Raw genomic sequence first — 14620 nt, 5'->3', positions numbered from 1 at the left:
TGGATTGGGAATGTAATGTGATTGGGCTTGTAATGCTTTTGACATGCTGTTAAATTCAATTTGTTATTTTTGTTGAGGATTTTTTCCTTTCTTTACAAGGGTTATGACCTGTAGCTTTCTTTTCTTGTAGAATCTGTCTAGCTTTGATATCAGGGTATTGCTGGCATTACAGAATGAAGTGTTCTCTCCAATTTTTTGGTATAGTTTGAGGGTTTGCATTAATTCTTTAAATATTTGTTAGAATACCAGTGAAGTAATTTGGTTCTAGGCTTTTCTTTATTGGGGCGTTCTGCTAATGATATAATCCCCTTTCTTGTAATAGTTCTTTTCAAATGTTTATCTCTTCTTCAATCAGTTTTGGTAGTTTGTGTGTTTCTAGGAATTTATCCATTTTATCTTTGTTATCCAAACTTGTTGATATACAGTTGTTCATGGTATTCTCCCCTCATTCTTTTATTTCTGTACATTCAGCAGTAATGTGTCTCTTTCATTTCTAATTTTAGTAATTTGAATCTTTTTTTCCCAATCGGTCCAATTTAGTTTTATCACTTTTGTTGATCTAATAAAAAGAACCAAATTTTGGTTTTGTTGACTCTTCTTTATCAGTACTTTTTTTTTAAATTTGTAAAATATATAGTGGTTTAGTTAGATGGTTTTAAAAGATTTTACTGTGGAATTCAGCATAACTACAACAAACATCCAATGTCGTCTTAACAGGAATCATCTTATTGCTAGTCAGTGGCTTTGGAAGAATCTGTACTATTTTATATTTCCAGTAATAATATACAAGGATTTCAGTTTCTCTTCATCCTCACTAATGCTTCCCAGTATTTTATCAGCTGTTGCTGCTGTGTTTGTACTAAGGATTCTAAGTACTTGATAACAGTTTTAAAATCCCTCTCTGTCTTTCTCAAATCTGTTTTAGAGATCTGTTCAAAATTTCTTTCCCCTTGTACTTTTGCCTTCTACTCTCATTTCATTTTTAGCTTGCTGTATTTTATCTGGTTTGTTAGCAACCATCATTTTTGCCTCAGTTTCATATTTTTTTCAGCAAAGTAATCTGAGCATCTTACCATTTTTGCCAGCACTGCGATTTGATGGTCAAACACGACTTTCACTGCAGCAACAAGATGAAATAGTAACTAAATAGTTCTGAAAACATATAAAAGTCAGCAAAAGCTTGTTCTTTTCCTCAACCTCTGCAAGCTGAGACAAAGCTCTAGATAAAGCAGTACCATCTTCAAAATTACCTAACATGGCAGCACTTTTAGCAATGGCAGCTGTGTTGGCTGAAAGTTATTTTCTCTGACAGACTAAGGCTTCAACACTGGCATGAAGTTTCCTAAGTTGCTGGTCTTGATTCTCAAATTGCCACTGCTTTTCTTCAAACCATGCATCCAATTCATTCATCCTGATTGTCATTTTGTTGACAGCGTTGGCAGCCTAGTTCACCATCCTCAATATTCCTGCTTCACTTAGAACCTATGTATTAACTGCTCTGGACAGCTCTGAACTTTCCAAGAAGTACCTTAAATCAGGATTCTGTAGTAAAGTTCGATGTTTTACTTTGAAGATACCATTCTAGAGCTGCTCTCCATTTTTCTGCAGACTCTGTGGATGATGAGTCTTCATCATATACTTTAACCTTGATCATACCTACTATGTTCTTCTCCAGAGCAGGTGGCACAATATAAACAACATGTAAATACTTTCTTACTAATTTGCTATGCAAACCAAGAAAATCACTGAATCTTCTTTTAACTGAAAATTCACTCTTACTAACATGGAAAGAGAAGTCTTTGTTGTTACTCTATATGCCATATAAGCATTTATGCCTTCACCAACTTTCTCTGGATCTGACACACCCAGTATCTATATCAAAAATATGTCCATTTGCTGCTGCTTCAATCTCCTCCCTGGCTCTATTGAGATCACAGGAGCAGTCATACTCTTTGATTCAATTCTAGGAGCAATGAGTGTAGTGGGGGTGACAGGTGTGACTGCATGAGAAGATTCTGAGAAGAGGATAGTTTCCCTTTCTGGGTTGTCCAAAGAAACTTCTTCTGTGGCTTCTGTAAAAAGATCTAATGGGGCTGAGGTCGTGGCTCAGCAGTAGAACGCTTGCCTAGCATGTGCAGAGTCCTGGGTTCAATCCTCAGCACCACATAAAAATAAATAAACAAAATAAAGGTATTTGTCCATCTACAATTAAATATATATATATATATATATATATATATATATATATATATATATATATTTCTTTTTTTTTTTTTTTTTTTTTAAAGATCTTCTCTGTCGTCTTCTAGTACAACTTCTTCAGGTTTTGGGCTGTTGGAGTTTACCCTAATATCTTCTGCAGGAAGACTAGCTGGTTTTGGAGATGATGGGCTTGACTCTAGCAGGGAGACAGTGCTGGTGAACAAGTCTTCTCCATCCTCCAGCTCAAAGTCAGTGGATTTCCTGTTCCTCAGAGGAGGAGGCTCCCTCTTGTCTGCCATCTTCACTTGCCCAAACAACTGCCTTTATTAGTATTCTTTATTATTTTCTTCCTTCTGCTAGCTTTGGGTTTAGTTTTTTCTTTTTCTTTGAAATGTACAGTTAGGTGGTTGATTTGATGTTTTTCTCTTTGAGTGTAGATATTTGAAGCGATAATTTTCCTCCCACCACTGTTTTCAGACTATTCCATAGGTATAAATACATTGTGGTTTTTTTTTTATTTGACCAAAAGAATTTTCTCATATCTGCTATGATTTCTTCTATAACTCCTGGTTAAGAGTATGTTGCTTAATTTCCATGTATTTGTGAGTTTTCCTTTTTCTTCTTTATTGATTTCTAGTTTTATTCCATTGTGACAGGAAAGACATTTGCATGATTTCAATTTTTCAAAAATATATATTCATTTTGTGACCTAACATGGTATGTTCTGGAGAATATTTTGTGTGAATTTAAGAAGACTGTCTCATTCTGAGAAGAGTGTTGTTGGGTAGAATGTTTTGTACATGTCTCTTTTGATTAATAAGTGTTCAGTTTGTCAGTTTATTTATTGATCTTCTACATGGCTATTCTACCCATTATTGAAAGTGGACTATTGAAATATCCAACTATTATACAACTATTTCTCCTTTCATGTCTGTCAGTGTTTACTTCATATATTTTGGGGTTATGATATTGGGTGCACATATGTTCATAGTTCTCTGTCTTCTTAATACATTGAACCTTTATCAATACATAAGGTCCTTCATCTTCTGTAATTTTTCTTAGTCTATTTTTTTTTTCTGACAAAAATATGGCCACCCTATTCCACTTTTGGTTACTATTTGGTTGGAATATCTTTTTCTGTTCTTTTACTTTCAACCTCTTTGTGTGTGTTTGTATCTAGTGAGTCTCTTGTGCATAGTATATTGATGCACTATTTTTTAATCATCCTTACAATCTTTGCATTTTAATCAGAGACTGTGAAATTTACATTTAAATAATTACTGATAAGGAAGGACTTAATTCTGCCAATTAGCTATTTATTTTGTCTCAGATGGCTTTGGTGCTTTGAATCCTCTGATACTACCTTGTTTTGCAGTTAGGTTTTTTGTTTTTTTTTTTTTTTGGTAGTGTACCATTTTGGTTCTCTGCTTCTTTTCTGTGTATTTCTTAGTTATTTTCAGTTTCCGTGGTTTTAAAAGATTTATCCTTTTATTATTTCTACTGTCACTGGTTCTGTTTTTTAAATATTCTAATCTAGATTCTTAAATGGATTTTCTTTTTCATTGACAAGGTCATCCATATCAAAATGGTAAGAGGCAATAGAAGCTCATTAGCAGGCTGAGAAAATTGTGTTATTGCAATATATATTACCAAATATATATAGCAAACTTGCAATCTCCAAAGGTTTTCGTGCATTACTTTAGACTTAAGGAACATTACAGTGTTTTCCCCTCTTTTCTATTCAGTTTACATCTGGAACTTACTTTCTAATAGTGAGCTTAGATTCTGGGTTTAGTTAGATAGGAATTTCCTTCAGCATCATTCCTAGCTGAAATCAAAAATTTCCATCACTGATCTAGAAACCACTGAACTCACCATTTTTCTATCAGACTAATACAGAAAGACTGTGACCAAGTTAGTGATTATAAAGCTGCTTGAATTTTTTCTTTTTGATGTTGGGGAAGACTTTTCATTAGTGGCTTCTAAGAGAAATGGGAAAATTAACTTACTGGAAAAAATACATTTCCGGGATGTTACTACTTCAGAGATTATATGTAGGGGCTAGATGTACATTTGTGAGAGGGAAGCAGAGATATAAATAGGAGGGACTGAGATAGGAATAAAGATGGCTGCTCCCATTGCTTCTTCCACCTTAGCCCTACTGCAGTAGAGATGCATGGATATATCATAAAAATGAACTAAGGAAAGCTTAGCATCTGCCAACAGTCTTGGATGTTTAGAAAAGAATGGCTCCATTGGAGTTCTGGTTGGAATGTGGAATTCGAGTGACTCCAGACTTGGGACTTGTGCAGTACTCTTGAGTCTTTCTTAGAATAGTGCTGATTAAAAGAGCTGATTAAAGACAAAAGCTTCAGTCATTTCCCCCACCTGTATTGACACTAGTTCCATTCATATAGCTTTCATCTTGTTTCCTTCCTTGTATATGTATGCAACAAAGGTTGTCAAATAATAATTGGCTGATATGTCAAGGGTTGATTTTATGTCTACATCTATCATCTCTGGATGATGTTTGTACATAGTTTTTCTAGAAACATTGAAAATCGGCAAGAGATTGCTTTGGGCCCGCCCCAGCCATCTTGCTCTTCTACAGACTCCCAGCCAATCACTCCTTCATTACTCTGCCATTATCATCTGGAAGCTCCCTACTTTCTTTGAATTTATACTGTGTTGCTACTAATTCTACATTATTATCTCATGTGATGATGATTTATAGGCTGTTCTCTGTAAAGGTAAATCCAACAGTTTTTTGTGTTCCTAAAATGTTTCTTCTCTCACTTGTTCTTTAACCTTTCTCTTTTCTCTGCTTGTTCTTTTCTCTGTCCTTCTCCTGGCCACTCTCTCATTCTTTAGGTCTCAATCTATTTTTTGTCTTCCAGAAGGCCTTCCCAGACCCATTCCCTATTCTGTCATAGACTGGGTTATTATATACCCTGCTGTTTTACTACCTTTATTTCCATTAGCCTTCTCATACTTAATCCTGTGTAACACTAATCATATTTTATTTCCCTCACTTAAGTAGTAAGTCCCATGAGGGAAAATATATTATGTCTCACCTCTGTCCCTAGTACCTGATACATGTTAGGAAAACAGTAGCATTTGTTGATTGAATGAAGATACACCTACATGAAGAAATCTGGGTTGTAAGTAAAATTTGTCAGTTAAATTAACTTGGTCTTAACTCCTCTATTTGATATAACCAAAAAACAAATACAGCAGTCAAAAATGGTTAGAATTAGAAGATAAACTTCTTCCTAACAGGCTGAAAGATGTGACTTTAGAAACTTAAGAACTAACCCATAATCAACATATTCCTCAGCACACACTCACCGCTGGGAACACAGGACTAGAAATAAAGTCAGTATGGGAGAAGTCTAGGTAGGGCCAGCTTTATAATGACCAATAATCTGCTCTCACAGAAAACAATGTGTAGCAAATATGTTTAAGATTTATATATGTCAGGTAAGGTTCGGTGCAAAGATGTAGATTGTAAGTTTAAATTCTTTTGAAGTACGTACGGGTTAAGATCATGGTGTCTGTAATCAAAATGCAAGTTTTGAAATCCAGCCAACTCAGTGTCCCTGAAGCAGTTAGGAAACCTCTCTGGGCCTCCCTTTCTTCATCTGCAGAGTGGTATATGATAGTAGTTCCCTCCTAGGGTTGTTGGGAGGACGAATAAAGCAAGCCCTGTAAAAAGCTTCAAACAATGCTTGTACATCATAAGTAGCTTATAAATAGTTGCTGACATTAACTGAAATTATGTCATCTAGTGAAATAAAAGTAAGTCTTAGGGTAAGTCTTAGGGACCTGACTCATCTGGGAGAGGGTCCCAGATGACCATGGTGTGTGTTCTTCAGCGTGAACCCTGTGGGCAGGGCCATAAAGTCCCAGTTAACCTTAGGGAAGGGAGTGTGCGTGTGGGGGAAAGGTGCCTGTGGATATTTAAACATAAAAGGGCATTTTGTAAATCTGAGTTGAACTATTTTATATATAAACAGGGCTAAACAAATCTGTTCCCTTTTTGAGAAAAGGTACCCGTAACTATTTTCAAATGTTTCTTTGTCAAGTGAATGATTTCCTATTCTACCTAAAGAATATGTTATAAAATGTATAGCTAGGAGTTTTGTGACCCTTTTTGGCACAATAGATATACTAAACGTTGTCAGTCTGGGTCTCCCTTAATCTGTTATTTTCCCCTGCCTCTCCTTCCCTGCATGCACACCAGTCTTCCCATATCAGACACAGATGGAGACATTTTTTAACTCACTCTTGAAAACCATAGGTGGGTCAGCCTGGAAGTGAGACTGGGTAGAATAATAACCTCTTTCATCAAACCTAGCAGTTCACATTCTCCTTTATCAAAAAAGTAGTCTAAAAGAAGAACAATGGTTAGGTTTTTTCCCTCCTTCATCACTTTTTCCTTCTCAATACAGAGCAATTAGTGGAATTTAAGACTAAAAAGATCAAGGGACCATTTTTCAAACCCATTCCACTCTCCCAAATTCAACCTCAATAATTATATATACTTCTTTATGTAACTGTATTTAAAGTATTTTTTGATGTGCCATATTTAAGGGTAGGTAACAAGATAGATTTAGCAACTTGCTTCCATATGGAAAAATTGAAGTTTGGGTTGTTGCAAGTAAATGAAAGAAAACCAACCCACTACCTCTGAATACCTTTTATCACAAAGTATTTATTCAACAAAAATAATATTACAGTAAAAATGATACATATATGAAAGTGAATGAAGATTTGCAATCATAGAAAAGATGTGTACAAAGAGACCAATATTCAGGTTGTATAGTTCTAACAAACTTTAGCCATAGCAGTTTAACACTGATCAAGTAAACATTAAAAAGATGCAGGGGTAGGTAGGTGGGATGGGATTTGCTGTTCTTTGAAAACTATTTTATGATAAAGTATTTATGTTACGAACACACACACACACACACAGCATGAGGCAGCACTCTGAGAGTTATTCTTTCATATCTAGTTCTCCCTGCATTAGAGCATTCTGATCCATCAAAAATTATCTTTCCATTTCTAGTAAATGGATCTAAAGTATAGTTAAACACAGTATTTGGAACAGGAAAAATACCAGGGATCAGATTTCTGGCCATTTTAATATTTCCAATCAGCATTTAATTTCAAAAGTATGTTAATTTTTTTTGGTTGAAATTATTGCACAATGACTTCTTTTAGTTTCTCTAAAAGAATCTTACATTTTGTATATATTATTTTATTCTACAGTTTGTTAATGCTGTTTCTTTACTTAACATAGTTTTGGACCAGTTACTTAAAGATAGGCCTTGGGGAAATGAAATTGGAACACAATTCACTGTTCCACTTTGAATGAGTTTGGTGGCCCCAGGCAACTCTCAGCTTCTCCTGCATACCTGTCCTGATCTAGAAACACGTGGAGGAAAGCATTCTCAAAGACCCTTTTAGCTCTTCTAGCTCACACATTTTTCTTTCAGTAATTATCAGTTCCCTGAACCAGCTCCTCTTATTTTAGTAAAGAATTAGCCTATGAGGGAGTAACAGTAGTGTTTATTTGTAGTTTGGAACCAGTACCATTACTTTATAGTTAGAGGCTCATTGGAGTTATTCCCATAAAAGCATATGTCTCCACATAATATAGAGAAGCTCCATTCTAATTGAAAATCTGAATTTCTAACATAATTTCAGTTTTTAAAAATTCAAGAATGTGTTTTCATAAAGTTCATTGTTTAATCTTCACAATCCCTGCCATTTAATACCTGGTTTGGATCAGCTATTTATCACATTTTAAGTTGGTTTCTGTTACTTTTTAGTTAAGGATTACGGTTAACCTAATTTTAAATGGCACTTTCTAGTTCTCTTATCTACTTTGGAACATTCCTGCTTTGTGCATAGGTGTGGTGCCTCTGGAATGGCGCCTACTGATTTTTTTCTTTTTAATAGAACAGAAAATGTTTCTTTTATCACTGTTCTAAACTATACTACACAAAAGAATTTCTGTGTTATATCTTCAGTTAGTTCCACAGTGATGAGATTCCTGAAGAATTTTGTCAAGTTTTCTTCCATTCTCACCATAAAAAGTAAAATACAAAGTAGTTTATCCTATGTCTCAGTTTCCACAAGCAATGCCTTCAATATCTATAGTACTGTATTTGTGTTATAGTACATTTTTTGATCCATCAAAAATTGTGAATATCTGTCCTTATGAATGTTTTACAAAATTGCTTCTTTGTTGTTTAAGTTGGCACCAGTGAGCTGCTTTCAAAATGTTAATTAGGTTCCAGGTATTTAGAGAAACCCTAACTCCTATTGATAGAGTAAATATATCGTGTGGATGTGATTTTTCTCTTGGAAGAACCAGGGCTAATCTTTTGAAATAAGAATATGCTAACCTAAGAAATATTATAGTAGTTTAGATGATATGGACTGGTAACTTTTTCCATTTCAGATTTTTGTTAAGGAGGAGAAAAGACATATGGACATCTAAGAGGCTTCAAAGTTTAAAAAATGCACTTTAGAACATTTTCTTTTATGAATGTTTATTGTCTAAATATGGCTTAGTTTATTTTTATAAAAATGTTACTTGGACATTACATTTACTGAATTTCAATTCAAAAGATTCTAAGGCAATTCTCATACAACTGAAAGCAAAAAGGAAAAAGTGATACGAATATGCTTTCATATTTTTGCCTACTTGTGAAAAACAATGAAATTCTACTAAAGAGCTGTTTGATACTAATTTTTGTCTTTCAAACATTTTCTCTTAATACTAAAAAATATATAAATCATTTACATAAAACTAAATGCAAAGGAAGGCACAGCTGGTTATAGTGTGTATATAAGCACAGTTCAGCATATGCAGAATTAAGGAGAAAAAAGGTTCACATCCTTATTAGTTATATTGAAAACATTAAGTTCTTCACTGTCAACAGTGCTCAACACTTAAGAGCTAAGAGGATATAAAAACAAAAACATTAAAATTCACTTAATGCAAAACAGATTTCCATATATACTTGAATATATAAAAAGTTTTTAAAAATGCTAACATAAATGTAGACTATCCATGATATGAAAAGTGCAAACCAAATTAACAGAGGGTTTCACGAAGTCCTTCTCATGACACAGGTAAACTAGCGCATGGGGACAAATTTGATCAGTTAATGAGTTCTTAATTGAGGCCAGACATCATCAGGATTTCTGAGAGCTTGAAGAAAGCAGTACTGGAGAAGCAGCTCTGTCCAGACTGGGGATTGGCACTGGCATGTGGCTGTTAAGCAGTGTGGGGAACTGCAGGGCACAAAAAAAAAAAAAAAAGATTTTTTTGAATAATTAATTATTACATATCACCAGGAAAAACTTGGATTACTTACATTCCCAAACAGACCACAGTAGTTCAATTCTCTCATCACTCCTGTAATGGAGCAGTTGCCAATCTATTTTATAGAATAATTTAAAGATGACAATTGCAAGATTACCTAGAGCAAAGAAGAATAAGGCCCAGAAAACGATAGGCTACTAGAAAAAAGTACATAAATTAGATGTTGCTAAAGCATATTCAAATATCATTTTGAAAAGGTTCCAAGTTATCTAGGAATGCCAATCTGCTTTAAATATTGAGAAACTTTTTTTTAAAACAGACTCTTTATAAATCAGTAATTTCTAATAATACATTGTGGAATTTGTCATCCGCTTTTCAGAGTACTACTAAGATGTTTCTCAGTAACTTAAAAATATTTACCTTGAAAGATTTAGAGGAAGTATAGAGTTGGAAAAGTATTTTCTTTGATAAATAATATCAAACTTATTAGAAAGATGACTCATAAGGAAAGAACACTATAAAGTTAACTTCTGTACTGCTAAGATGATAAATAGCAGGGTAAAGGTATATGTTGTAGTGACAAGTGTCAGGTCTGAAGCAAATGCATCATCTATGCTTCCAACTGAACAAGCAGACGAGAAGGCCTCCAATACTTGACTGTCTGCACCTAGATATTTTATTGCCTAGGATGATGTGTGTCAAAATGATTTCCTATACTTCCTTGAAGCTTAATTCCTATTTAGTCCAGAGTAAGTTTAAATATTAAACTTCAAAACTAAATGTCAAACTACAGAGCCTGGCACCTGTTGGAAGTACAACAAATATTTGTAGAACAAGTAAATATATTTTTGCAATGTTCATACTATTTCGGTAACTTATTTACGTCTGTGCCTTCTTGCTTATCAAGGGCTGTCATTTCATTTGATACCTAGGGGCTATGAAGTAAGTTTTGTTATCTCCATTTTACAAATGAGAAAACAGTTCTGATTACCTAAAGGTCACAACTAATAAGCAGCACCACCTAATTTTAAGCTCTGACTGGAATTTTTCTGTACTAAATTGCCCAACTTCTTATTTTGGCAGGGGTTAGGGGATGTCTAATTACTGTTTCAGTTTCTTTGATGGTTATTGGTATATTCACGGTTCTGTTTCTTTCCTGGTACTTTGGAATTTTAATTTTTTCTAAAATGTTATCCACTTCAATTGTGTTTTCAAATGCTATACATATATTTATACTCATATTTACGCTCCTAACCAAACCACTGTTGTCATTGACTTGGAGTGAACACCAGAAGGAGAGCAGGTCTTAAATTTTTATTGTTAGTGTTTTCTTAATCTTATGTTTTGGGTTTTTTTTCCCATCCTGTTGATATTTTCAAAAGAATCCCCTGCAGTTTTATTAGTCTTCTCTGTTGTTTTAAAAAAGAGCTCTGATTTCTGCCCCTCTTATTTCTGTACACTCAGTTGTCATAGTTCTCAATTAGCTTGGTTTTATACAAGTTACAAGTTACAGTGAATACTGCAGAGAACCTACTGGTGGTCCAGAAAGTAGCTAATGTCAGGGACACATATCTGGCAGAAGCCACCAACAAAACACAAGCCCAGTGCTCTAGATCTGGACCCCATTTGTCCCTGGATTTTTATTCCCTTCCATACCCTGTCCTTTAGCATTTAATCTACAGAATAGGAATGAACAGGTCAACGCTATGGAGTCAGAAGGATGTTTAGCATGGCTGGCCTGAGATAATCTGGGGCAGCTTTAAGGAACCAAAAGGAAAATGTGCTTGATAGAAAGGCAGACCAGGTCCTGACTGAGAACAGGATATATGTTGTGGGAGTGGGGAGGGATCACTGTCCTTTTTAAGTTGCAGCATATACCAAACTTCTGTCTGCCATAGTTGGATTTGATGACCATTTCCATTTTAGATGTCCCCAGCCAATGCTGCTTTTCCAAGAAAGCTGTTCTTCTCTGGTGCTCTAAGTTAGTGAGAGTAGTGGTTAGGGATACAAACTAAATTTGGACCAGGGTTCTGCTACTTGTCAGTGTGTGATCTTGGGTAAACTGAGCAATGTCTCTGTGCCTTAGTTTTCTCATCTTTAAAATAGAACTACTGATAGCATTAAATGAGAAGCCATGAAGAGTGGCCCAGAATGTCTGACACACAGTAAGCCCTCAATACATGTTAGCTGTTATTATTAAAGATTTTCAATCTTGTTATCACTTAATCATTTTCCTCTTCCTCATATTTACTATCTACTTACTCCTAAAACCAAACTCAAGGTCTTCTCAATCTTGCCTCTGAAATGTCTTCCAAATTGATTCCTACGTCCACCGTTCTGTTCTAAAAGATGACTGTCCCTTTAGTATTTGAAGTAGAGAATAATTTTCTCCTATCTTCCTGATCTTTCCACTTTCTCTTGAATTCTTCCTTCACATGGATATCATACCTAACTGTAACAATGGATTAAAAAGGTGGAACTATTGAAGCCCACACCTTCTTTTCAGACCTCATCTATCATCGGGTCTCCTCCTGAGAATACTTTCCATAAAATCGTGTCCCTTCTCCCAACTCAGCTCAGGCAGCACTTCTTCCTCAGAGTCTGTCCAGTCCCTGGATGCAAAGAACAACTCAGTCCCTCAGTCCCTGCAGCACTTTGTTTGTTTACTTTCCTGTTATTCGTACATTGTATAGCTCTTTCAGCCCCTGCTGCAGAACGTTGCAAATATTTACTGGGTTAGATTTATTGAACAAAAAATTTCAGCACACAGTCTCGAATGAAAATTTTAACTAGCTCCACCTGGTTTCAACATGTATCCGTACCTACTGGGTACATTTAAATTTATACAAATCTGTTTGAAAAGTTGGAGTAGAACAGAAAAGTAAGTTCAAAATGCCAAACTATCCAACTGAAAGACATTTCACTTTATTTGTAAATCTGCATCCTTGACATTCAACACTTAGCACAGTGTCTTTGGCATCTTGTCTCTTTACTGAAGTATTTCTAAGTTAGAAGCATACCTCTTCCAAAATGGCTAGTGCCTTTTCTTCTCCTTTGAAATTATTTAATATCTGCTCTAATGATTGTACATGAATTAACAGTGAGTGTATAGAATGATCGTGTGCAGAAACTCCTCAGCTCTGCCAGCTATCAGGATTCTAGCCTACCTTTGCAAAAATCACAACAGGAAACCTTCCAGCATCACTTGAGTTTGTTGTAGGCTGAGTCTGTTTTTTTTTTTTCTTTGCCAATACATTAATAGCGTACATGAAAGAGGTTTGTTATTTTGAAAAGAGATGATTTTCATTAGTTTAAAAGAGACTTAATCTGAATGCTGAAAATTTATCATTTGTAATATCTAGTTTCAGAAAATCTTCCTCTTACCATGTTTTGTTTACCATTTTTAAAATTGCTACATTCAACTACTCTTTTCATTTGAAGAATAATATTTTTAAAAGTACAAAATTGTTTTCCCTTAGTTTCATGGATCCAACCAAAAACAGAGGGCCCAAGGCCATATAACCCATCCCATTCAAACTGGAATGTGTTTTTTCGGGGCTGCCTTTTGAATGACACCAAGAGAAAAAAACTGGTCTATTTGGTGAAATTAAAATTGGAACTCATAGACAAGTAGCCGTTAAACGCATTAACTAAGCCAGATGCAGTGGGACTTGGTTGTAATCCCAGTAACTCAGGGCTGAGGCAAGAGGATCACAAGTTCGAGGCCAGCCTCAGCAACTTAATAAGACCCTATCTCAAAATAAAAAGGGCTGAGTGGGCGTGGTGGCTCTCTTTAGCTCACCATTCTTCCAGTGAGACCCTAAAACTCATCTTGTACATTATGCTTCTGACACAGAGAAGGTACTTGGCATATATTAATTTTGACAAGCAAAATGACCAACTCAAAAGATATAGAGACTTGATCATTTTAACACTTACCTTTTGTTGACATTTCTTTATGAGTTTTTTAGCATCTTTTCATTTAGACAGTCACTGATAATTATTGACATCATTTGTAAACCAAGCAACATGCTAGATGCTGGGAGACACCATAGGGAACAGGATATAGTTCAGTCTTGATGGCACACAGTCTACTGAAGTTTGCCAGATTAACAGGCAAAATGCTAAGTGCTAAATGCAGTGGGAATGAGAGACCTGCAAACTAGTTTGCCACGAACCACACTGGGAACACAGGATGCAGTGTGGATGAGACAAGGCTGGAATTAGGTAGAGGGAGTTTGCACTGTGTTTATCCCTGCTTCATTCCTGTCCCTAGGATCTGTCCTACCTATATGCACATATACAATAACAACTTGAGTGGGTAAATATCAAAGAAAAAAATCACTAATATCCACATGATAGTGATACTACTGCAAGATTCTAGCATGTAAGTGACTAATATGTTTTCTGAATCCAGAGAGTTCTACAAGATAAAGCAACTAAGTCGTTTTTTTAACCCAATGCCCTGGATACTTTTTTTTTTTTAATAACAGAATAAGAAGAACTTGATTATGATTCAGAAGTATTCAGGTAACTTTTCTTCCCCAGTAAGGAGAAACTGCTTGCTATTTTTAGTTTTCAGTTTATTTCAAGTAAATCGGTACATTGAGTAACTGGATTATCACTTTGAGGTCTTTTATTAAATTTTTTTCTTGAATTTTATACTTTCCTAAAAAATTTACAGTTTTCATAGTCAAAATTAAAATTTGCAAAACACTTAAAGAACTAATTGTTGCATTTATGGACAGCTGACCTACATACACCATTTCTGCTTCAAGAAAAATGTCTGCCTCTAAGGGTATGCAGCCCTGTCCCTGTGAACACCCTTACAACTGAACATATTAACCAAATGTTAGGCAGAAACCACCATCTTAAGCCTCTGCAGGATTGAGAGAAAGGATATCCCTTAGAAATTCTGTTTAAAAGTTCAGTTCCAAATGCTCACCTGGAACAGCGTATTTGGCCCTTGCAGCCTGGCAGGACTCAGTGGAGCGACTGGACTAAGGCTGCTCCAGAAATGTATGCTGGAGAGCAGTGGACTCGGGGTCAGAAGCAATCCATTTGGTGTCTGGGAAGTAA

General features: G+C 35.3%; 1 protein-coding gene and 1 pseudogene across 1 annotated transcript in view; both read right to left on the bottom strand.

Annotated features, from left to right (window-relative positions):
* Positions 1-794: 794 nt before the first annotated feature.
* Positions 795-2501, bottom strand: LOC143398547 (sorting nexin-2 pseudogene; annotated as a pseudogene).
* Positions 2502-6896: 4395 nt separating this feature from the next.
* Positions 6897-14620, bottom strand: part of Elk3 (ETS transcription factor ELK3) — a 64415-nt gene continuing 56691 nt past the window's right edge. Inside the window, exons 4-5 of the mRNA XM_076854968.2 lie at positions 14487-14609; positions 6897-9510 (exon numbers count right to left, since the gene is read on the bottom strand). Coding sequence (XP_076711083.2) covers positions 9412-9510; positions 14487-14609 — 222 coding nt within the window. The 3' untranslated portion in view covers positions 6897-9411. The remainder of the gene's footprint in view (positions 9511-14486; positions 14610-14620) is intronic.

This window comes from Callospermophilus lateralis, chromosome 4, assembly GCF_048772815.1.
Source record: "Callospermophilus lateralis isolate mCalLat2 chromosome 4, mCalLat2.hap1, whole genome shotgun sequence".
NCBI lineage: Eukaryota > Metazoa > Chordata > Mammalia > Rodentia > Sciuridae > Callospermophilus > Callospermophilus lateralis.
The sequence above is the reverse complement of the archived record's forward strand: the minus strand, read 5'-3'. Positions and strand labels throughout refer to the sequence as shown.